The sequence below is a fragment of the Blastomyces dermatitidis genome, assembly GCF_000003525.1.
Source record: "Blastomyces dermatitidis ER-3 genomic scaffold supercont1.3, whole genome shotgun sequence".
Taxonomy (NCBI): Eukaryota; Fungi; Ascomycota; class Eurotiomycetes; order Onygenales; family Ajellomycetaceae; genus Blastomyces; species Blastomyces dermatitidis.
This window is the reverse complement of record NW_025544776.1, coordinates 1,051,868-1,070,388: the sequence shown is the minus strand read 5'-3', so window position 1 is coordinate 1,070,388 and position 18,521 is coordinate 1,051,868. Positions and strand designations below refer to the sequence as shown.

Genomic DNA, 18,521 nt, shown 5'->3' with positions numbered 1-18,521 from the left:
TTTGGGGGAATTAGATATTTATGACTAAAATAAATAGCATCACTCTTTATCACTGTATAGAATTATATTTATAATATTTAAACCCGATATACAAATTGCGAGGTTCTCTTATCCCATAGCTCTGTTGTCCCGCTCGCGTTTCTCTCCCCCACCAACCCTCGGTAGTCAGCAAAAGCACAGACCACTAATTAAGGGTCGCGTGCAGCACGCGTCCGATGATGAGAAAGTTCTCTTATATCAAGCATCCACAATTCAACAACTGCATTTCGATTCCCAGTACTTGATTTACCGCTGACAATGGCACTTCTCGTCGATAGACTCAGGCCTAGAAACCTTGATGCCCTCACCTACCATCATGATCTTTCTGCCCGATTAAAATCACTCGTAAGCATCCAAAACAAGTCGTACATACCCCAGTCGATCCCTACTAACGACAGAGCTCGTTGGCAGGCGCAAAGCGGTGATTTCCCCCATCTTTTAGTTTATGGGCCGTCGGGAGCTGGTAAAAAGACAAGAATAATTGCTACGCTCAGAGAACTTTTCGGTCCTGGCGTCGAAAAGATTAAGATCGACGCGCGAGTCTTTCAAACGAGCAGCAATCGCAAGCTGGAATTCAACATTGTCTCCTCCATCTACCACCTTGAAATTACCCCATCCGATGTCGGGAACTACGACCGGGTTGTGGTCCAGGAGCTTCTAAAGGAAGTTGCGCAGACACAACAGGTCGACTTGTCCGCGAGGCAGCGATTTAAGGTCGTTGTGATTAACGAGGCAGATCATCTCACGAGAGATGCGCAGGCGGCCCTACGAAGAACGATGGAAAAATACAGTCCTAATCTGAGACTTATTCTACTTGCCAATAGCACAGCGAATATTATCGCGCCCATTCGGTCCAGAACTCTCCTTGTTAGGGTCGCCGCGCCCACTGAGGCTGAGATATGCCAAGCGCTGCAAGTTGCAGAGAAAAAAGAAGGCTGGGCAGAGGCACCAGGCCTTAACAAACGAATAGCCAAAGAGAGTGGGCGGAATCTAAGACGTGCTCTTCTCATGTTAGAAGCTATATATGCACAGAAGTAAGCTTCAATTAACTGAGACTTTCCACCAGAAACGTCCAACTGACAAAAGCCCATTATCAATAGCGAGAAAGTGACGGATGACACTCCTATCCCGCCACCAGACTGGGAGGCATTGATTTCTTTGATAGCAGATGAAATCATGGCAGAGCGCTCACCCGCCAGAATTCTTCAGGTTCGAGCGAAATTATACGACCTTTTAACGCATTGTATCCCTCCAACAACTATCCTCAGGGTGAATAAGCTTCCTCGACCCAATCTATCTATCAAGTTTGGAATTTACTATTCTAACATTTTCTTTTTACGTTGTTTCCCCCAGACGTTGACTTTCAAATTAATACCTAAAATCGACGACGCATTGAAACCCGAAGTTATCAAATGGGCAGCTTTCTACGAACATAGGATAAAGCTTGGAAGCGTACGTTCATGAAGAAATGAGATCACCACTACAGGATAACATGCTAATAGATATTACTTCACAGAAGGTTATATTTCATCTGGAAGCGTTTGTTGCTAAATTTATGCGAGTACTCGAGAGGTAAGCTTCATTGCAGAACAGCTATTTTCCCCAACTAACAATGTGGTAGCTACTTAATGGGCCTCGAATTCTAAGCACTCGTATCTCTTCCATGTCGTTAACGCATGGCGTATCTGGCGTTTTGGGGCTGTGGCTTTGGTTTGCTCTGAGAAACCGTGCAATTGGGATCAGGGTCATTGCTGTGATTTTTTAGTCTTACGCTGTGGTTTGATCGTGCGCTGCGCAGGGTGGAGCAACGCCTATCGAAAGCAAAAAGATAGCAATGTGCCATTGCCAATCTTTAGAATCCGGTTATACAAAATCTGTTTATATATTCCTCTGTTTATTGGGAATCCCAAATGTGCCCATTGTCTATTCCAGGATGCCCCCTTCAAATATCCAGACATGAGCCACGTTATTTTGCGGCAAGTAAGAATGCACACCAATTTTTTTATTGGGAAAGCTCTTCTATTCGACACATGGATATTTTAACGCCGTAATGTACATGTACACGGAGAAAAACGGAAAGAATTTATTGCGATTGCGCAGGTGCGGAAACCTCCGGCGGTGGTGGTTGTGCTGCCTTCGAATTCAACGGAACTTCTCTCCGCGCCCTCTTCAATGATTCCAGCGTAACGCCATTCTGCAGTTTTGTAAGGCCCACCATAGGAGGATCGCCCTTCTTCACGAATTCATAAAGCCCTATGAGGAAAGTCTGTGTTAGCTATCCGCCATGCGTCTCTGTCTCTACTCAAACTTCCAGCCGGAAAACAAAACGCAGCCTAAGAAACATACCAGGCATCTTGGCGGCTGCCAATCTAAACGCCTCTCTCGCTACTTTCTCGTGGATATCCCCCTTCAATTCGAAAATGATTCGATTAACCGCGACTCTTGCAGCCCAGTAATCGAATTTACCCTTTCCCTTCCCCATACGCTGCTCGTTACCTTTCGTATATACACCGATGTTGGCAGCTACTCGCGGGTAGAACTTGTATTTCATGCCTCTGAGCCGTTTCTGGATCGTTTCATAGCCGGTCTTCAGTTGATCTGCCGACACTCGACGGTCATGGTCTTTCATACGAAGGCCATAGTCGCCCCAGATGACTGTTGTTCCACGGGAGGAACCACCAGTTGGCATCCGAGGCCGGCCTTTTTGCGATTTCCTTTTCTCGCGGTGCTTTGGGATCAGCCAGTTGAAGGAGGGGGAGGTCGTAGAGAAACATCGTATAGAGTTGGGCAATAATGTGGAGGAGGTGGCTGTTATCAAAATGCATGAGTTTCATATTCCTTAGAACGGGAAATTTGGAAGGGATACTCACGGGACGGGCGTAGAGAGATTAACTGAAGCCCCTGGAAGATATTTAATCGGGGAGCCATGTTTCCGGCGTGGAATCGAATCGTTATCCCTCCCAATGGCGCGGAAGCATCATTTCTCGCTCCGACCTGCGAAATAATTCTCCTCAGGTGTGCACGGACCAGCGACGAGAGCCGCATTAACTTACATAAGCAACTTCCCATCAAGGTAGCCGCTTCACGTGTTTTGGCGCGTCACTCATGCGGCAACGACGTGTCGTAAGGTCAAGGAAATTATTTCAACAATCTTCATCGTCTGTGTTTTGTGGCATACTGAGCCTGCCCTCCTTCCTTAGGGCCATTTGGACCTTTTCTAGTCTGGTGGATATAATTGGATTTTTTTTGATATACATTGAATGACAATGCCTGCGGACATAAGGAGCTTTTTTGGCGGCAGCGGGAGGCAGCCGACCAGTTCTAGCAAAACAAAAACACCTGCCAAAAAGCCAGAGGTATGTGGGTTTCTTTGATGGTTGGTTGGCTGTGAATTGTATAGGGAAATATATTCCGCCTAAATTGGTGTTTCCGAGTCCTGCTTTCGTGCTAACCGTAATGCTCATCCTTCAGGATGCATCATCCTCTAGAAAACGACGTGAGAAAGGTCCTTTCGATGGATCAAAATGTCGATATCTTGCTAACCTTTTTGACGACCTATAGGTAGTAGAAAGGTAGTAGAAGATAGTGATGAGGATGAAGATCTTGAACAGGCTCCTCCACCAAAACCCCAGCCAAAGAAAAAACAGTACGCTGCCTAGATTCTACGCCATGCTTCCCCTAATACTGAAATATCCTTAATTAGCAAGCCCGAAGAACCCAAAGGTGAACCCACGACGACATCTGCTTATTTCGCATCGTCCAAAAAGAACAAAACCCAACATAAAGAGAATGAATCTGGTGAAACAAAACAGGCCTGGGCAGATGCTACTCCGGAAGTCAAGACAAATTCTAAACCCAAATCGGAAAGGAATGAACATATAGATATTCCCGTTCGCAGCTCACCCTCAACGCGGAAGACGCAACCAAAGCATAAATCCGCTAAAACTGCTCAAATCATCGACGATGAAGACGACCTTGGTGCAGATGATATTTTCGCAACCGGTTATCGAAACCCAAGGAGGGGTGGAGACGACGACTATGTGGAGGGGGACGACAGCGATTTTGAGGACATAGAAGTGGAACCACCAAAGGCTGCATCGTCCAAGTCAAAGCCAGCCAGAACTACCCCACGTACCAGACGTGAGGATAGAATAAAGGCTACGGAATCACCGTCTCGAAATGTACGAAAACGTAAGTCGGAGGCATTAGGTGTGGATGAAGAGAGCGATGACTACATCGATACGAAAAGAAAACCATCCCGTGCCCAGGCCCAAAAAAGCCTTTCCAAATCTGCAGTGAAGAAAACAAAAGCAACGAAAACGGACCGGCCAGAAAACAAGGGCATCCAGGATATCTTTGACAGCATTCCGATGGTGCGCCCGCCATCTCCTCCGGCCGCAGATGGCACTAAGAAATTCAATTTCGCCCAACGTTCTAGAGACCCTGTTACATCTGACACAAAAGAATTGCCCGTTGGCGCAGAAAATTGTCTGGCAGGCCTGTCGTTTGTCTTCACCGGTGTACTTGATACGTTAGGCCGAGAAGAAGGCCAATCGTTAGTGAAACGATATGGTGGAAAAGTTACTTCAGGACCAAGCTCTAAAACCAGCTATGTCGTACTGGGCAATGATGCAGGGCCTAAAAAGCTAGAAACTATCCGGAAGTTCGGGCTCAAAACCATAAATGAAGATGGGCTATTCGAATTGATCAGAAGGCTTCCCGCAAATGGAGGAGATGGCAAGGCTGCTGAACAACACGCAGCGAAGAAGAAGCTGGAAGAGCAAAGAATCAAGGACATGGCGGCAGAGATAGACCGTGAAGAAAAGAAGAGGGCTGCGGCTTCTATGGCATCCACAAGCAAGACCACGAACGGGGCAAGTAAGCCAGCGCCTGCCGCAGTTGACAGTCGACTTTGGACCTCGAGGTACGCACCTACATCACTTAGCATGATATGCGGTAATAAAGGTGCCGTGGAAAAACTTCAATCTTGGCTTCGGAACTGGAGAAACAGTGCAATGGCGGATTTTAAAAAGGGAGGGAAAGATGGCACAGGTTTGTATCGTGCCGTCATGATACACGGCCCACCCGGTATCGGGAAAACAACAGCTGCACATCTTGTAGCAAAGCTTGAGAACTATGATGTTGTTGAAAGCAATGCAAGTGATACTAGAAGCAAAAGCCTTGTTGAAACAGGCCTTCAGGGGGTGCTGGATACTACTTCTCTCCAAGGTTACTTCTCTGGGGAAGGGAAGAGGGTGGAGAGCGGCAAAAAGAATTTGGTTCTTATCATGGATGAAGTAGATGGGATGTCGGCTGGAGACCGTGGTGGTGTTGGAGCCCTCGCTGCAGTGGCCAAGAAGACTCGAATCCCGATGATACTAATTTGCAACGAACGAAGACTTCCCAAAATGAGACCTTTCGACTCCGTCACATTCGACCTACAATTCAGGCGCCCTACTGTGGAACAGATCCGTGCGCGGCTATCTACTATCTGTTATCGCGAGGGATTAAAAATAACACCGCAGGTCCTCGACAATCTAATCCAGGGCACCCACGCCGATATCAGACAAGTAATAAATATGTTGTCTACTGCGAAGCTTGACCAACAAGCCCTTGATTACGACCAAGGCAAGCAAATGTCTAAGGCCTGGGAAAAACACGTTATCCTAAAACCATGGGACATTGTTAGCAAGATCCTGAGTGCTCAAATGTTCTCTCAAAGTTCACAAACGTCTCTGAATGAAAAGGTCGAACTTTACTTTAACGATCACGAATTCAGTTACCTAATGTTGCAGGAGAATTATCTCAATACGAAGCCATCAGCAGCGAACTCATACCAAGGCAGAGAGCAGAAGTTCAAGTTGTTGGAGTTGGCCGACAATGCTGCTCAGAGTATAAGTGATGGTGACCTAGTGGATCGAATGATTCATGGAACTCAGCAGCAATGGAGTTTGATGCCCACCCATGCCGTATTCAGCTTTGTCCGACCTGCTAGCTTCGTTGCTGGAAACATGACACGGCAGCCGGCATTCACAAGCTGGCTCGGTAACAATAGCAAGCAAGGTAACTATCTAGACCCGACCGCTGCATTCGTATATTATTCCTTCAAAAGCTGAATTTTTATTTTTTTCTCTCTAGGCAAGATGGCACGTCAGATCAAAGAAATACAGGGACACATGCGACTACGATCTTCTGGGGATCGGCATGAAATCCGCCAGCAATACCTTCCTGCTCTGTGGAACAAATTGGTACGACCGTTACAAGTCCATGGCAAAGACGCGGTTGAAGAAGTCATAGATTTGATGGACAGTTACTTCCTCACACGCGAGGACTGGGATTCCATCGTCGAACTTGGCCTCGCCTCAATGGATGAAAAGAAATTAAACATCGACTCACAAACGAAAGCCACTTTCACACGCCTATATAATCAACAATCGCATCCTCTCCCATTTATGAAAGCCACAAGCGTTGTCGCGCCGAAGCACCTTGCCAAGGTGAAGCCTGACCTTGAAGATGCCATTGATGAGTCGGACGAAGGCGAGGAGATTTTGGGCGAAGAAGAAACTAAAGGCGATGAGAGCGACCTCGACCTGAAAAAGGATAAATATGTGAAACTGCCGAAGAAAACCCCAGCGAGGAAAGGAAAGGCTGCTACAAAGCCACAGGCGAAGAAGACCAAGAAGAACGTTGTTGACGACGATGATGAGGATGACGAAGAGGATGTTAAGCCGAAGAAGGGCGCACGGAAAGCTCGAAAGCCCAGAGGGAAAGCGTAGGTCATGGGCTAGACTGACGCTTCTCTTTTTTGGTGCAAAACGTACAGGGGTCTGGGTAAACCCTTTTGTATGGTTCGCTTACATTAGTTGAGTTTTGATAATTATAAAGTCATCCGCACACTATTTTGCAAGTATTTTCGACTGAGGATACCTTATGTGTCTGTGTCCATGCGTCATTCTGTTATATTAGTCTTCTGGACTTAGTAATCGCTACGGATTCAGATAGATACAGGGGAGAAGATATTTCAATCAGCGTCTATTGATCAATTGAAACTTCAAAACCTCCTTTCCGAACCATGTATTATTACTGCTGAAACAAGGATATAAAAACTAAAATACAGGCTCCATATAGGATTTGAATGCCTATATTCGAGTATCAAACTCCTATCTTTAGTGAGATAATACGGATAGTTAAATAACCCAAACAACGAAAATAAGCCAACAGTTTAGTCATATCTACGTACCAAAAGTATGGTGAATATAAAGGTATCAAACAAAATAGACATAGAGAACCCCAAACATAAAATCGTGCGCCACCCATCATGTCAAAAACGTAAAAAATAGCTAGATCCGCTCCAATCCGTCTGCCTATCTGTCGATGAATCTTATGACACCGCCTTCCATGGAACATGCACACCCAACGCATCAGCAACCCGCGTCGCGGATACCACACAACCTTCCAACAAAACCATCCCATCCCAACACCAACCCCCCACCAACCAAACATTCCCATCTCCATTTCGCCACTGATGACCCTTCTCCGACACCCGGGAAGCACCAGAATCGCCCCCAAATATGCGATTTACAACCTCCCTGCTCTGCGGTGTACGAAGCACTCTAGTGAAGCGCGTTCGGTGGATAATCTTGGACGGATTGATGGGCGTTACGGGGGCGGTGGTGACGAGGAGGGACGCAGCGCATTCGTGGACTGCCTCCGTGAGTCCGGCTGGCGAGGAACGGACATGAATGACTTGTGTCTCCGGTGATGAGGGCACATGGCCGGTGGCGTTTCTCTCCTTATTGCCAAAGAGGCAAGTCTGTGACAGTGTGCGGAGCGAGGAGGTGTCATTGTGTACGATACTCTCGACGGGGGTCGTTGGCACTTGTGTCATCGTCGATCTGAGCGGTTGAAATATAGCGCCAACAACATCCGGCGTGACGGCCATGATGGCATGGTCAAAATCCTGCTGATGGAGAGTACCCTCCCTTCCAATCCGGTAGGAAACGCGCACTTTTGAAGAAGAGCCAGATAGCGACTCCACTGAGATTACTCGCGAGTTTAGCTGGATGCTCAATCCCTCGGCTAGCTTCTTTTGGACGACGTTCACACCCCCGTGCACGACGTAGTAGGGCACGTTAAACGTCTGCGTCGAATAATCTATCAGGTCTTTGGCCGGGAATTTAAGAAGAGCTTCGTGAGAGCAAGTTGTCACAGCTGAGAATTGGGGGATTATGTAGTTTTGCGTAAAGTACGTGGGAAGCCTTATCCGCCGGAGGTATTCACCAAGAGTTTCGCATAAGGATGCGTCTTCCAGCTTTGTTGCACCAGTGGGCGACACGGATTGGTATTGGTTTCTTGATCGGTAAGGGGGTATAAAAAAGCAACATAGCGTGTACCACGTAAAGCACAAAAAGAGATACGCAAACTCCATTGTCCAATCCCATAACCCCAGGTGCTCAGGCCGCACAGGAGGGATGCGATGGCTGTTGGATGAATGGATAAAATACGGCTTTGGCGGGATGATTTTCGTATCGTCGTCTTCCCATTCGCAGGCGTCATCATTTTCTATTCCTTCATTTGAAAGGGATGACGATTTTCTGCTAATTGGCGCTCTTGACAGTGGAAACAGGAACTGCATGGGAATGGATTTCACCCCTAGGTGTTTGTACATTCTCCTTAAATTGCTGTAGAATCCGCCCGCGAAAGCCCGCATTGGGAGATCGATTCGCATCCCCTCCCCATCTTCTGAAGGGACTGTGATTGATGCTGAATCGAGAGATAGTTCATCTTGCTGTTAACTTTGTTAGTACTGCTCCAACGAGGTTTATCCCATTGCATGAATTGGCCAATGAAAATAAAATATCATATATTATAAGGACATAAATAAATGTAGAGAAAGTTTAGAATAAACAATTGAGTTTTAAATTCCGCCGAACGCCAAAAAGGGGCTATATAAAACCCCCTCTTTAAGCTTGGGCTGGGGCAAGAGGCTCCAAAAACCGCCAGACAAGGATGGAACCATTTGAACCTGGTGGAACAACTGGATAGGACCAAACTACAACTGGCGAATGGCAAGTTGCCCAATATATTTAATAAGCGCACAAAATATCATAAGTTAACAAAGCTCCCAACTTTGGATGGGAAAATAAAGGGAAAAGAATACCTGGATGGGGAGACTTGAATTGGAGGGCAAAAAAAAAAAAAAAAATCACACGTGGCGAAGACAGGAATAAAAACCATTAAACGTACCATTTCAAAGACCTGGACATCGAATCGTTGATTCCGATCTTGCTTGAGTAGATATCCCGTCACAAGTCCTGCCATACCTGAGCCGATAATGGCGACAGTTGTTCTGGGGTTGTCCTTGGGCTTCCTCATAGTGCTTTTTAGGTATAACTAACTAATCTTGTTTCTTTTAACTAGGCGTGGAAAATGATAAGCAATGAGGTATCCAAAAAGGCCAAAGAAATGAATAATGAATGAAGAAGAATTATAAAGAGAGGAGTACGGAGGCGGCCGTGAGTTTGTTCCAAACGCAATCAATCCAATCGAACAGTGGCCTGAGACAGGCCATCTTCACGCAAAGTGTTTTATTCATTTTTAGGTTATTTTCCTGTTCTTCTCCACTTCCTGTGGCGCTAATTCAACCATCCCGGAGCGCTGAGTTGTGCCGTCCACAATACTCGAAACCCCGATGCTTCGTGCGTACGGAGGCTCGGCCACACTGACCGCTAAAGGCTGCTTTGGCCAATCAGCCCCTGTCTTGTTGTTTGTTTTATGGGCGCCTTTCCACTCGGAACGGGGAACGTTGCTCCTTGAAGCGTCTTGCACTTGTCACCCGCATTTCTCGAAGTAACTCAGCCACAGTCACTCAAGGGCGGGAGGAGCAATTAATAATTTATAAATCTAATTCTCCTGTGTTTTAGCTGCGGGGATCCTCCTTTGCACGAACTGACATTTATCTCTGCGATATTATTGTGGATTCTCAGTTGGACAGGAGTTGACGGTTGTACTGTACGGAGTAGAGAAGGTTGAGCTATCCATGTATAAGTTACGATCTGCGCCACCGATCATGGCTCTGATACGAAGCAGGCTAGGCAGAAGAATATGTATGTATGTCAAACATCTTCCTCTTTCGCATCGTTCCAGAAAGAATACTCCTGCGTACACAGGAGGAGATAGCTTTTCGAGTGGTGACGGATAGTCGATGGATTTATTGAGGTGGAAATAAAGTTGTTTGGGAAGTTGCACAGAGTGCTTGAGCCGCATCTGGCCATTTTTGCTGCTGGAAAGTCGATAACATCATTGCGATTTTGCATATGATTACAGGGTGAAATTCCGCATCGCAATGGAGATTTACTCATTTACTACGGAGTACTTGATGTAGTGGCTTCTGAACCCTTCTCTCAGTTGAGAGACAGGATAGCAATATATCTCTTGAAACGTCTTTATATTCCGTATGCCCTTACCGTAGGCAGATTTTACCAAGACTGTCCCCGTGGTACTTCCTTCTGATCCGGTACAAGAATGCAGCGAGGGCTGGAGGAGATAAATGTGTCATTAAAAGAAACACTATGGGTTTTGAACACCTGTTTTTCGAACCCGTTGCCACAAGTGGCATAGAAATGACGAAAATCCGGCATTATCCGAAGACTCATTTTTGCATGCAAGAAATAGGAGATTACGCGCTGGCCTCAAAAATCAGATATGGCTGGTGAACCAAGTTGTACGTCGCTCCTGGCTACAAGGTGATTAGAGTATACATTTGGAAAAGGAAATCGTGGTTCAGCTCATCATTGCAATTTGTAGCAATGGTAACAGTGCAGTGAAAAGAAATTCAGATATAGAAATCGGGGGGTTATTGAGACCGGATTCAAGCGACACTGGGGTGGCAAGTGGATGAATGTTTTACTAGAGCCGCGTTGGCTGGCATTCTATTTGCTTAATTGAAGCTTTTCTCTTGCATTCCTCATTCAGGGATAGACATCAAAAGTGGTTACCGCGCTTACCTTCCGCTGACTAATCCATCCATAGCCGCGCGAAAAACTCCGACCTCCGATTTTTTGATGCCAGCGCCGGATCTTGCTTGCTCGATTCCTCTGGGCTGCGGTCGTTCACTTATGATTCTTCCTGACGTCGAATAGCTGTCATCTTTTTTTCTTTCCTCTAGAATTATTTCCTTCTGTTTCTGTATTTCACAATGTTTAGCCCGGCTTCGCGATCTTTTCTTCGAATAGCGCCCTCCGTCCCAAAACATATCCGACTCCCCCAAGCAAGACGATTCATAAGCACCGAGTCCACATCCTCGTCGCGCAAGCCGTCAAGCTGGAAGGGCACAACGCTGAGATGGGCCCTTGCCGCTGGCGTGGTTTATTATTATAATACGAGCACTGTATTTGCGGAGGAACCTGGCTGTAAGGCCCTACCAACAAAGATTAAAAGAAAAAGGGCGAATTTGACTTGTCCTTCCCATTTTACCCCCTTAGTTAACGTATATGTAATCGCCGCATAGTTTCATTCCAACCGCCTTCTTCTGCCTTTAAAGAAAATGAAGATGACGCCTCCCTACCAACCCTCGACTCCATAACATCGGCGAAGAGAGCGAAGGTCACACCGAAACCCTCCCCGGCGCCCTCGACGGCAGATACCTGGTCCCCCTCTTCCTCTTCCACAGTAACATCCGACCTTGCCGCTACTGCAGATATAGAGATTCCGTCGTCAGAACCGGAGCCCAGGCTCTTAACGCCAGGGGAGCTTGAAGAGGAAGCCAGTAACGAAGGCGCCTTCAACCCCGAGACCGGAGAGATCAATTGGGATTGCCCCTGTCTAGGTGGCATGGCGCACGGTCCGTGCGGAGAGGAATTTAGAGCTGCGTTCAGTTGCTTCGTGTATTCAACGGAAGAGCCCAAGGGGATGGATTGCATTGAAAAATTCGAGTATGTTTCGCCGCGTTCACGCTCCTGGTCTTGTTTCCCTCATGGTTGCTGTTGGGCCTCGATTATCCGTTATGCAGCTTCATCCCCACTCCCCTATGCTGTCATTTCAATTGTGCAAAATGGCTGATCTTAAAATCTTTCACTTTCACTTTACAGGGGCATGCAAAACTGCTTCCGCCAGCATCCCGAGATCTACCCCACCGAAACAGAAGAGGAAGAAGTCGACGCCCAATTAGCTGAAATAACAGCAGAATCCCCCCGCCCCGACACGACACAAGAGCGAGAAAACCCCTCCAAACCGTCAGAAAGCCCCGCAGAAAGCCCTGCGGCCGCAGCATCTTCAAAAGAGGAGAAGCCCAAGGCAGAATCGAAGCCGTCAACAAGCTCATAGTTAATTTCTTTTCGGCGGATGACACGATAAAACCGGTTGGCTGAGGGATGAAGAAAAGAACACATAGAAAAAAACTAGGGAGGCATGAGCCAAATTACCCGAGAGTGTACTCGTCTTATCTTCCTCGGCACTCAGCATTCAAGCAAGGGGTGTTTGCTGTGTTTCATTTAAAAAATTTATGCCATAATATATATACAACTAAGCACGGCCAGCCGATGTTACGCTCCCGTATTTCCTTTTTCCTATACACTAGATTCCTCCTCGTTTCCTTTCCATTTTCTATCTCATTTTCTCCCACTTACTTTACCTTCTTGGAACACTCCAATTGATGTATGTCTGTCTACAACTGTACTTGTACTTGAACTTGTGCGTATTTATACTTGCTACCATCATCCACCTATCCGCTCTTCCATACCTCAACCACCCAACAACTAAATTCATAATCGAAGGATATTATGCATTTTTAAAATGGTTCGTTCATGGAAATCCTCAGCAGCCCGGCAGAGCAAGTGAAATAGAGCCTACAAGGCACTTGGAAAAAAGGTGGTTGCTTGCTTGACTAGAGGAGATAATAATAACCAATACTTAGCTTTTCCTCCGTTCTTTACATTCCTCCCTCCCTTCGCTTATCCAATCCCATTACTCCTTCCGTCTCCTCTCTACTCATGCAAAGACCTTCAATTCTGAGAGTATGAAAGATACACCCACCCACACCTCCCGAAACTTTTCCAATTACTTCATCCTGTATCCGAAAATCCAAAGGTTGCAAGGGATATGAAAATAAAACGAGGGCCCAACAAACCTAAACTTGAGAATAGCAAAAATAAGAAGAGGGCAGGAAAATAAACCGTTAAGAAGGGGGAAGCCAATAAGTACTAGATAAGATATAAACCAACATCAAGGGAACCAAAAAACCCCTCATCATAATTAAAATAGAAAACAAAAAATAAGAGCACAACAGCAAAACCTAAGGAACAAGTATCCAAACTAGAACAATCGAATCCAAAGCAAAAAGCCAAAGCCAAAGCCAAACCAAGCCCAATTCACTCCCCAGCTAAAAAAGAAAGAAAAGCACAGCGCGCGGATATATGTATAAGAGGGAACGAAGAGGAGAAAACCAGAACTACCGCATGGCTAGAAAACCGGGGGGAGGAAGGGCAAAAGAAAGACAAGAAGGGAAAGGAAAAGAAAAAGAAACCCAGCTACAAAAATATCAAAATCGTAACATACCCAACGAATGAGGGGTTTCATGAAACATATAGAAGCAAAAAAAAGAAAAAAATAGATACCGGAGGAACAAGAAAAACAAGAATGGAAGAAACCAGCCCATCCCAACTCCTGAATCACAGGTTCAAAAAATCCATGCTTCCAAAGAAAGCTCAGAAGTTCTCCCCTCTACTTCTCCGAAGGACGTTATTCTTCTCCCTAATTTTACCCCTTCGTTTAAACACTCCAACAAAACCTCCTTTTCCTCCGAGCTGTCCCTGACAGGAAACTTAATCCAGCCAACAACCCCGATCACGTATCATCCCCCGTCCAACGTCCAAACAATATCCAGATCAGTTAGTAGTAAAAGAAAATGGAATAAAATGAAATAAAAAAACACACAAAGTTAAGAATTTCACCTCCTCAGAATCGCCTCATACAAACTCCCCAACATCCCAATGGCGGACCCAGTCAACAAACCAGGTAGTCCACCAGGAACCGCACCGGGAACAGCCATCACCGTCGTCCGACGGTACACGTTCCAAAAGGTGAAGATGTTCGTGTACACCAGGTACGAAACCAACGCCTTGGAGACGTTATAAACCAGTGGGTCCAGGTTAGCGGTTTCAGCAACCCTTGCAGCAACCGAGGTGGTGGTACGACGCGTGCCATAAGCATGGATGCTGCTGCCGCCGCCTTGCTGAGAAATCTTCAAGCTCAGGTTGAAGAAGTACGCGAGTAGGGACGGTAGGAATATACTCGTGGTAAGCCAGAGGGAGAAAGGGCCCCAGAAGGACGCGTCGAGCAGGATGAAGAGGTCGGGGACCTTGATGGCGTAGTTCGGGGTCCCGACAGAGGGTACGGCAGGGAACGTGGCTAGGTAGCGCATAGGAACGATGTCGGCGAGAAGACCGTACAGCTCGATCGCAAGGGTGATGGTCTCGATGGCGCGGACGCTGCTGAGGCAAGAGCGTAGCGCGTCGGAGCGCTCGGTTATGCCGGACGCGTCCCAGGCTTCAGACATGGACTGGCGGGCTTTGGTGGTTTGGCGATCGATCGCGTCTGTGATGACAGCGGGGGATGGGGGGAGGGAAGAGAAGGGCAGTGAGCGACGCGCGGGGGTGCGAGACGCGGGGGTGGACTCTTTGCTAGCGCTGCTGTCGGATTCATCTCTAGATTTTGTTGTTAATACTTCTTTTTTATCGTCGTGCGTTTTGCGCAAGAGGGAATAAGAGAAAACGCGTGATGGCAAGTGAGGAAAAAAGAGAGAGAGGAGGGAGAATAAGAGGGAACGAACGTGGCTTCGACTTCCTGCTTTGGTTTTACTTGTCGCCTCGACCGGATAGGTCTCCTGGTATCATCACTAGACATTGCAGGCTCAGGCTTGGGTTCCCTCTTGACGGGAGATGAGCGCGATGTGTGCGACAGACGCTTGTAGTAGTCTGCCAGCCTCTGTTCGCCGGAAAGCAAGGCACGATTCGCGGCGAGATGTTCGTCGAGCGCAGCCTCGAGCTCGGTCTTCTTGTAGTCCTCAAAACTAGATTGTCTGATTAGAAAATGTGCGCGACACGGTATACCATTGTTTTCAAAAAGCATATATCGAACAAAAGAAACGGGACATACTCCTGGAGATTCGAGACTTCAGCGAGAACGACGAGGTCACTCTTGCGCAGACCGCGCAGGTAGGGTAAAGCAGGCGACATGGCTGGGTGGGGAAGGGACAATATAAGGGTAGAATGTGAGTCGCGTAGAGTATGCGATTGTATTTATTGAAGCGTGAAGAGCTGTAACTGGGTATGCAATGCAGGCGGTAAGGGGAGGATGACGCGGGTGGAGGATCAAGGGGGATGGATGAGATACGTCGCGGGGAGTCGAGGTTGGACGGATGATGTTGTTTACTCGGCGCCACTAGCGTGTTTTCATCACGGCTTCCTTTCCCCAAGCTTGAGCCACGCCGGGAAAGGGGACGGTGTCAACAATGGCATTAGCTTATTGTTTGTTATTTGATTCATTGTTATAGTTATGCTATTATAGGACTACTCGTAGAGTTATATGGAGCATTCTTCCATGTCTCTCAATTAATAAAAAGAATTGCAGTAGAGTTATTCCATATCCCGCCAAAAGTGTATGTATGAGCCACAGAAGGGCATCCTCTGGTACTGTACAGTTATATCAACAGCGACAAAATGAGAGAGAAAAAAACAATACGAGGACACCAGAAGAAGTGATATACATCAAAAGAAGAAGTAGAAGAGGTAGAGAACCGACACCAAACGCCTGTCTATGCAAAATGACACACATCCCTGGCTAACAACGAGATGGTATAGCTCACCCTCTAGGAAACAGCAGAAGAAAAAAAGAAGAAAAAGGGAAAACAAAAAATAAAATGTAGTATAATATAAAATATACCATCGAAGAAAGGAAACCACTGCTGTGTGTAGGGTGCGCTTGGGTAAAGGAAAATCATAGAACAGCCCCACCGCCTCCCATCTCACCCTCGCGTTGCTCCTGGTATGTATCCAGCTTCTTTAGCAGATACTGATAGAGCACCAACATCGTCCCGCTCTGCACACTCGTCCACAAAAACCGTGGACCAACCCCTCGAAACCACCCCACAATCCCTTCTGTCCGGTATATCATTTTCAACCCTGTAAATACTGACGACGTATCTAGTAGTGACGCTCCGGGTCTCACGGTGGATGTGGATGGGGAGGATGTCGATATTAATCTGGAAGACTGTATATTCTTCGACGCCGCTTCTTTTATTTTCATCTTATGCTTTCCTGCCACCGCAGGAGCAGGAGCAGGAGCAGTGGCAGTACCAGCTCCACCACCAGCAGCAGCAGAAGAACAAGCTGCTGAGGGAGCCGACCCCCTAGCAAACGAATCCGGACTCTGCTGCGTCTGCGTTCTCGTTTTGACAACGTCAAGCGGACAAGTAATAACGCCCGCCATGCCGCCCGCCGTCGTAGCCGTTAGTATCTCCAGCGGCAATCCAATCTCCCTACTCCCAACCCACTTTTTCGCAAGTTTCTGCTCTTGCTCATAAAACGCAAATTGCAGCGCAGAGAAAGGCAGGTCGCGGAAGAGCGTCGCCTTGTATCCCGAAAATAATGTGCCGAAACCTTCTTGGCGGACGATTGTGCGGAATGCGTCGATTGTGCCTCTATAGTTGTATCCGGAGCGGAAGAAGGGGTTGTTGTATCGTCCTTGCAGCTGTTGACGGGTTTTTAGGACTTCTGACGGGACGTAGACAACGGAGGCGACGAGATCGGCGATGAAGCCTAGAAATTGGCTTTGTTAGCGTAGGTAACAAAATAGTGAACATATAATGTGTAACTACGTACCGCCTGCAAGATATGATAACGACGGATTAACCCCCGCATCCAACATGTGCCTCTTGCTATACTCGTACGTGCCGAAAAATATTACCGTCCCTGGAAACGAGCCCAGGAATGCCGGTGTGACTCCGCTATATAACCCTCTCCGAATCCCTTCCTGCCGTAGAATGGTAATATACGAGGAGGACATGGATGTGTACTTGGGTGGGAAGTGCGGGTCGCCCTGTTGCCGTGTCTTGACGGTGTCCAACGAGTGCATGAGCAGGTCCCCGCTGGTCCCGCCGATACCACCGGCTATCATTGACTAGAAATAGTGAAAAAAGGTTAGTTATGAGAGTAAATGTGATCCCCCCTGTCTGTAGCGCATGATCATAAATTCCCCCCCCTCCTTCCTCCCTAGTTAAAAAAAAAAGAAAAGAAAACATCACCCCTCCTCCTTTTCCGAGTAATACATACATGTAGATACGGCGGCCTTGCAGCTTCAACATCAACATCAACATCCACATGGACATGCGCAGTGATGGGCGCAGGAGCATGAGCATGAGCATGACCGTCTACCCGCTCATCACCCCTCATCGTCCTAGGCCGCTTATTTCTCCCCTCCACCCCCAACTCCGTGGTCATCGTCGCATGCGCCCGATCCCGATCCCGATCGCCGTCGCCAAATACAGTAGGAGGTGGGAGAAGAGCAATGGCGGCAGGAGCAGTGACAGGGATGGTATTGGTAGCGGAGGCAGAAGCAGTGGAGGGCGATGATGATGCACTCGTTGTGTTGTCGGCAGCGGTGGTCGTGCTGCTACTGGTGCTCGTGCCGGAGGAGAAGAAGCCAGGCATCGACATCCACGAGTTTGTCGTTGTCGAATTCTGGCTCATCGCCGCCCCCGTCTCTCTCCCGTTTCTCTTTCTCTTCGTAAGTTTCGTTTATACTAGGCGGGGATGCGAATTGGGATACTTTCTTCTGTCTCTCTCTTTCTCTTTTTCTATCTCTCTAGTGGGTTGGGTGCATATGTATTATATCTATATCTTCTAATTGGAAAAATATTTTTCGTTTCCGCTCCTTTTATTCCCGGTCCGAGGAGGCCGTCTCCGCTTCTCCCGGCAGGTTCACCGATTCGGATTTAGGGCGGGTTGGCGGAGCGGGGATTGCGGACGACTCGGCGAGAATAGAAGAAGGGATATAAAACTTCGTATGTATCCAGATTCTCCAGGTAGATCCTTATGCCCGGTTGTCCTGGGGATATTCTTTCCAGGGAAGCGGAAGCACCAAGAGGCAGGCAATGGAGCGAAGGTAGGGTAGGGAGCAGTAACAACCAATTACCAACTTCGAAACGAAGGGCGGACGGGCGATTCCATCCTTATTCTTGCGCTGGTCAAAATATATATATATAAAAACAAAAAAACAAAAAACAAAAAAAACAACAGAATGCGGAGCTGGGGTTTGCGTGTGGTGTGGGCGGGTGAAGGAATTGAGTTGTCGTGCATTTCCTTTTTTTTGTCTTTTTTTCAACCTTTTTTTCTGACCTTTTTCTGATAGCTGGGGTATCGGGCCGGTCGGAGGAATGTTGATCCGGGGCGCCGGGACAGCTAGTAGTTATTGTAGGTTATTCATAC

The 18,521-nt window shown here is 47.3% G+C and overlaps 7 protein-coding genes across 7 annotated transcripts; 3 read left to right on the top strand and 4 right to left on the bottom strand.

Annotated features, from left to right (window-relative positions):
- Positions 1–174: 174 nt before the first annotated feature.
- On the top strand, positions 175–2,512 carry BDCG_02660 (replication factor C subunit 5). The gene is made up of 6 exons (XM_045418209.1): positions 175–384; positions 451–1,073; positions 1,140–1,308; positions 1,393–1,491; positions 1,556–1,611; positions 1,661–2,512. Exons 1-6 carry the CDS (start codon positions 298–300, stop codon positions 1,683–1,685), a joined length of 1,059 nt encoding a protein of 352 aa, XP_045274840.1. The 5' UTR covers positions 175–297; the 3' UTR covers positions 1,686–2,512.
- Positions 1,457–3,061, bottom strand: BDCG_02659 (mitochondrial ribosomal protein L16). The gene is made up of 3 exons (XM_045418208.1): positions 2,910–3,061; positions 2,386–2,847; positions 1,457–2,292 (listed from the first exon to the last, which is right to left on the bottom strand). The coding sequence occupies exons 1-3, from the start codon at positions 2,965–2,967 to the stop codon at positions 2,123–2,125; spliced, it is 690 nt and encodes a 229-aa protein (XP_045274839.1). The 5' UTR covers positions 2,968–3,061; the 3' UTR covers positions 1,457–2,122.
- On the top strand, positions 2,888–7,351 carry BDCG_02658 (replication factor C subunit 1). Its single transcript, XM_045418207.1, has 5 exons — positions 2,888–3,395; positions 3,511–3,535; positions 3,601–3,685; positions 3,743–6,102; positions 6,178–7,351. The coding sequence occupies exons 1-5, from the start codon at positions 3,300–3,302 to the stop codon at positions 6,813–6,815; spliced, it is 3,204 nt and encodes a 1,067-aa protein (XP_045274838.1). The 5' UTR covers positions 2,888–3,299; the 3' UTR covers positions 6,816–7,351.
- BDCG_02657 (uncharacterized protein) lies at positions 6,878–10,235 on the bottom strand. Its single transcript, XM_045418206.1, has 2 exons — positions 9,286–10,235; positions 6,878–8,827 (listed from the first exon to the last, which is right to left on the bottom strand). The coding sequence occupies exons 1-2, from the start codon at positions 9,412–9,414 to the stop codon at positions 7,421–7,423; spliced, it is 1,536 nt and encodes a 511-aa protein (XP_045274837.1). The 5' UTR covers positions 9,415–10,235; the 3' UTR covers positions 6,878–7,420.
- BDCG_02656 (mitochondrial intermembrane space import and assembly protein 40) lies at positions 9,170–15,661 on the top strand. The gene is made up of 4 exons (XM_045418205.1): positions 9,170–9,332; positions 9,460–11,450; positions 11,549–11,972; positions 12,129–15,661. Exons 2-4 carry the CDS (start codon positions 11,237–11,239, stop codon positions 12,361–12,363), a joined length of 873 nt encoding a protein of 290 aa, XP_045274836.1. The 5' UTR covers positions 9,170–9,332; positions 9,460–11,236; the 3' UTR covers positions 12,364–15,661.
- On the bottom strand, positions 12,530–15,445 carry BDCG_02655 (uncharacterized protein). The gene is made up of 3 exons (XM_045418204.1): positions 15,193–15,445; positions 14,867–15,106; positions 12,530–14,741 (listed from the first exon to the last, which is right to left on the bottom strand). The coding sequence occupies exons 1-3, from the start codon at positions 15,270–15,272 to the stop codon at positions 13,985–13,987; spliced, it is 1,077 nt and encodes a 358-aa protein (XP_045274835.1). The 5' UTR covers positions 15,273–15,445; the 3' UTR covers positions 12,530–13,984.
- BDCG_02654 (mitochondrial carrier protein) lies at positions 15,549–18,387 on the bottom strand. Its single transcript, XM_045418203.1, has 3 exons — positions 17,367–18,387; positions 16,917–17,214; positions 15,549–16,853 (listed from the first exon to the last, which is right to left on the bottom strand). The coding sequence occupies exons 1-3, from the start codon at positions 17,781–17,783 to the stop codon at positions 16,033–16,035; spliced, it is 1,536 nt and encodes a 511-aa protein (XP_045274834.1). The 5' UTR covers positions 17,784–18,387; the 3' UTR covers positions 15,549–16,032.
- Positions 18,388–18,521: the final 134 nt, after the last annotated feature.

What these genes read in the sequence shown, in the direction of transcription:
- BDCG_02660 (XM_045418209.1), top strand. Translation starts at nt 298, where the DNA reads ATGGCACTTCTCGTCGATAGACTCAGGCCTAGAAACCTTGATGCCCTC. An exon ending in GAAGCTATATATGCACAGAA is followed by an intron (nt 1,074 to 1,139) that starts GTAAGCTTCAAT and finishes CATTATCAATAG; the next exon opens with CGAGAAAGTGACGGATGACA. An exon ending in ATAGGATAAAGCTTGGAAGC is followed by an intron (nt 1,492 to 1,555) that starts GTACGTTCATGA and finishes ATTACTTCACAG; the next exon opens with AAGGTTATATTTCATCTGGA.
- BDCG_02659 (XM_045418208.1), bottom strand. Translation starts at nt 2,967, where the DNA reads ATGGCTCCCCGATTAAATATCTTCCAGGGGCTTCAGTTAATCTCTCTA. An exon ending in AATCTCTCTACGCCCGTCCC is followed by an intron (nt 2,848 to 2,909) that starts GTGAGTATCCCT and finishes TTTTGATAACAG; the next exon opens with CCACCTCCTCCACATTATTG. An exon ending in GGCAGCCGCCAAGATGCCTG is followed by an intron (nt 2,293 to 2,385) that starts GTATGTTTCTTA and finishes CTTTCCTCATAG; the next exon opens with GGCTTTATGAATTCGTGAAG.
- BDCG_02658 (XM_045418207.1), top strand. Translation starts at nt 3,300, where the DNA reads ATGACAATGCCTGCGGACATAAGGAGCTTTTTTGGCGGCAGCGGGAGG. An exon ending in CACCTGCCAAAAAGCCAGAG is followed by an intron (nt 3,396 to 3,510) that starts GTATGTGGGTTT and finishes CTCATCCTTCAG; the next exon opens with GATGCATCATCCTCTAGAAA. An exon ending in ATCATCCTCTAGAAAACGAC is followed by an intron (nt 3,536 to 3,600) that starts GTGAGAAAGGTC and finishes GACGACCTATAG; the next exon opens with GTAGTAGAAAGGTAGTAGAA.
- BDCG_02657 (XM_045418206.1), bottom strand. Translation starts at nt 9,414, where the DNA reads ATGAGGAAGCCCAAGGACAACCCCAGAACAACTGTCGCCATTATCGGC. An exon ending in ATGTCCAGGTCTTTGAAATG is followed by an intron (nt 8,828 to 9,285) that starts GTACGTTTAATG and finishes CAAAGTTAACAG; the next exon opens with CAAGATGAACTATCTCTCGA.
- BDCG_02656 (XM_045418205.1), top strand. Translation starts at nt 11,237, where the DNA reads ATGTTTAGCCCGGCTTCGCGATCTTTTCTTCGAATAGCGCCCTCCGTC. An exon ending in ATTTGCGGAGGAACCTGGCT is followed by an intron (nt 11,451 to 11,548) that starts GTAAGGCCCTAC and finishes ATCGCCGCATAG; the next exon opens with TTTCATTCCAACCGCCTTCT. An exon ending in GATTGCATTGAAAAATTCGA is followed by an intron (nt 11,973 to 12,128) that starts GTATGTTTCGCC and finishes TTCACTTTACAG; the next exon opens with GGGCATGCAAAACTGCTTCC.
- BDCG_02655 (XM_045418204.1), bottom strand. Translation starts at nt 15,272, where the DNA reads ATGTCGCCTGCTTTACCCTACCTGCGCGGTCTGCGCAAGAGTGACCTC. An exon ending in GAAGTCTCGAATCTCCAGGA is followed by an intron (nt 15,107 to 15,192) that starts GTATGTCCCGTT and finishes CAGACAATCTAG; the next exon opens with TTTTGAGGACTACAAGAAGA. An exon ending in AAGCAGGAAGTCGAAGCCAC is followed by an intron (nt 14,742 to 14,866) that starts GTTCGTTCCCTC and finishes AACAAAATCTAG; the next exon opens with AGATGAATCCGACAGCAGCG.
- BDCG_02654 (XM_045418203.1), bottom strand. Translation starts at nt 17,783, where the DNA reads ATGAGCCAGAATTCGACAACGACAAACTCGTGGATGTCGATGCCTGGC. An exon ending in CAAGGCCGCCGTATCTACAT is followed by an intron (nt 17,215 to 17,366) that starts GTATGTATTACT and finishes CACTATTTCTAG; the next exon opens with TCAATGATAGCCGGTGGTAT. An exon ending in GTTATCATATCTTGCAGGCG is followed by an intron (nt 16,854 to 16,916) that starts GTACGTAGTTAC and finishes GCCAATTTCTAG; the next exon opens with GCTTCATCGCCGATCTCGTC.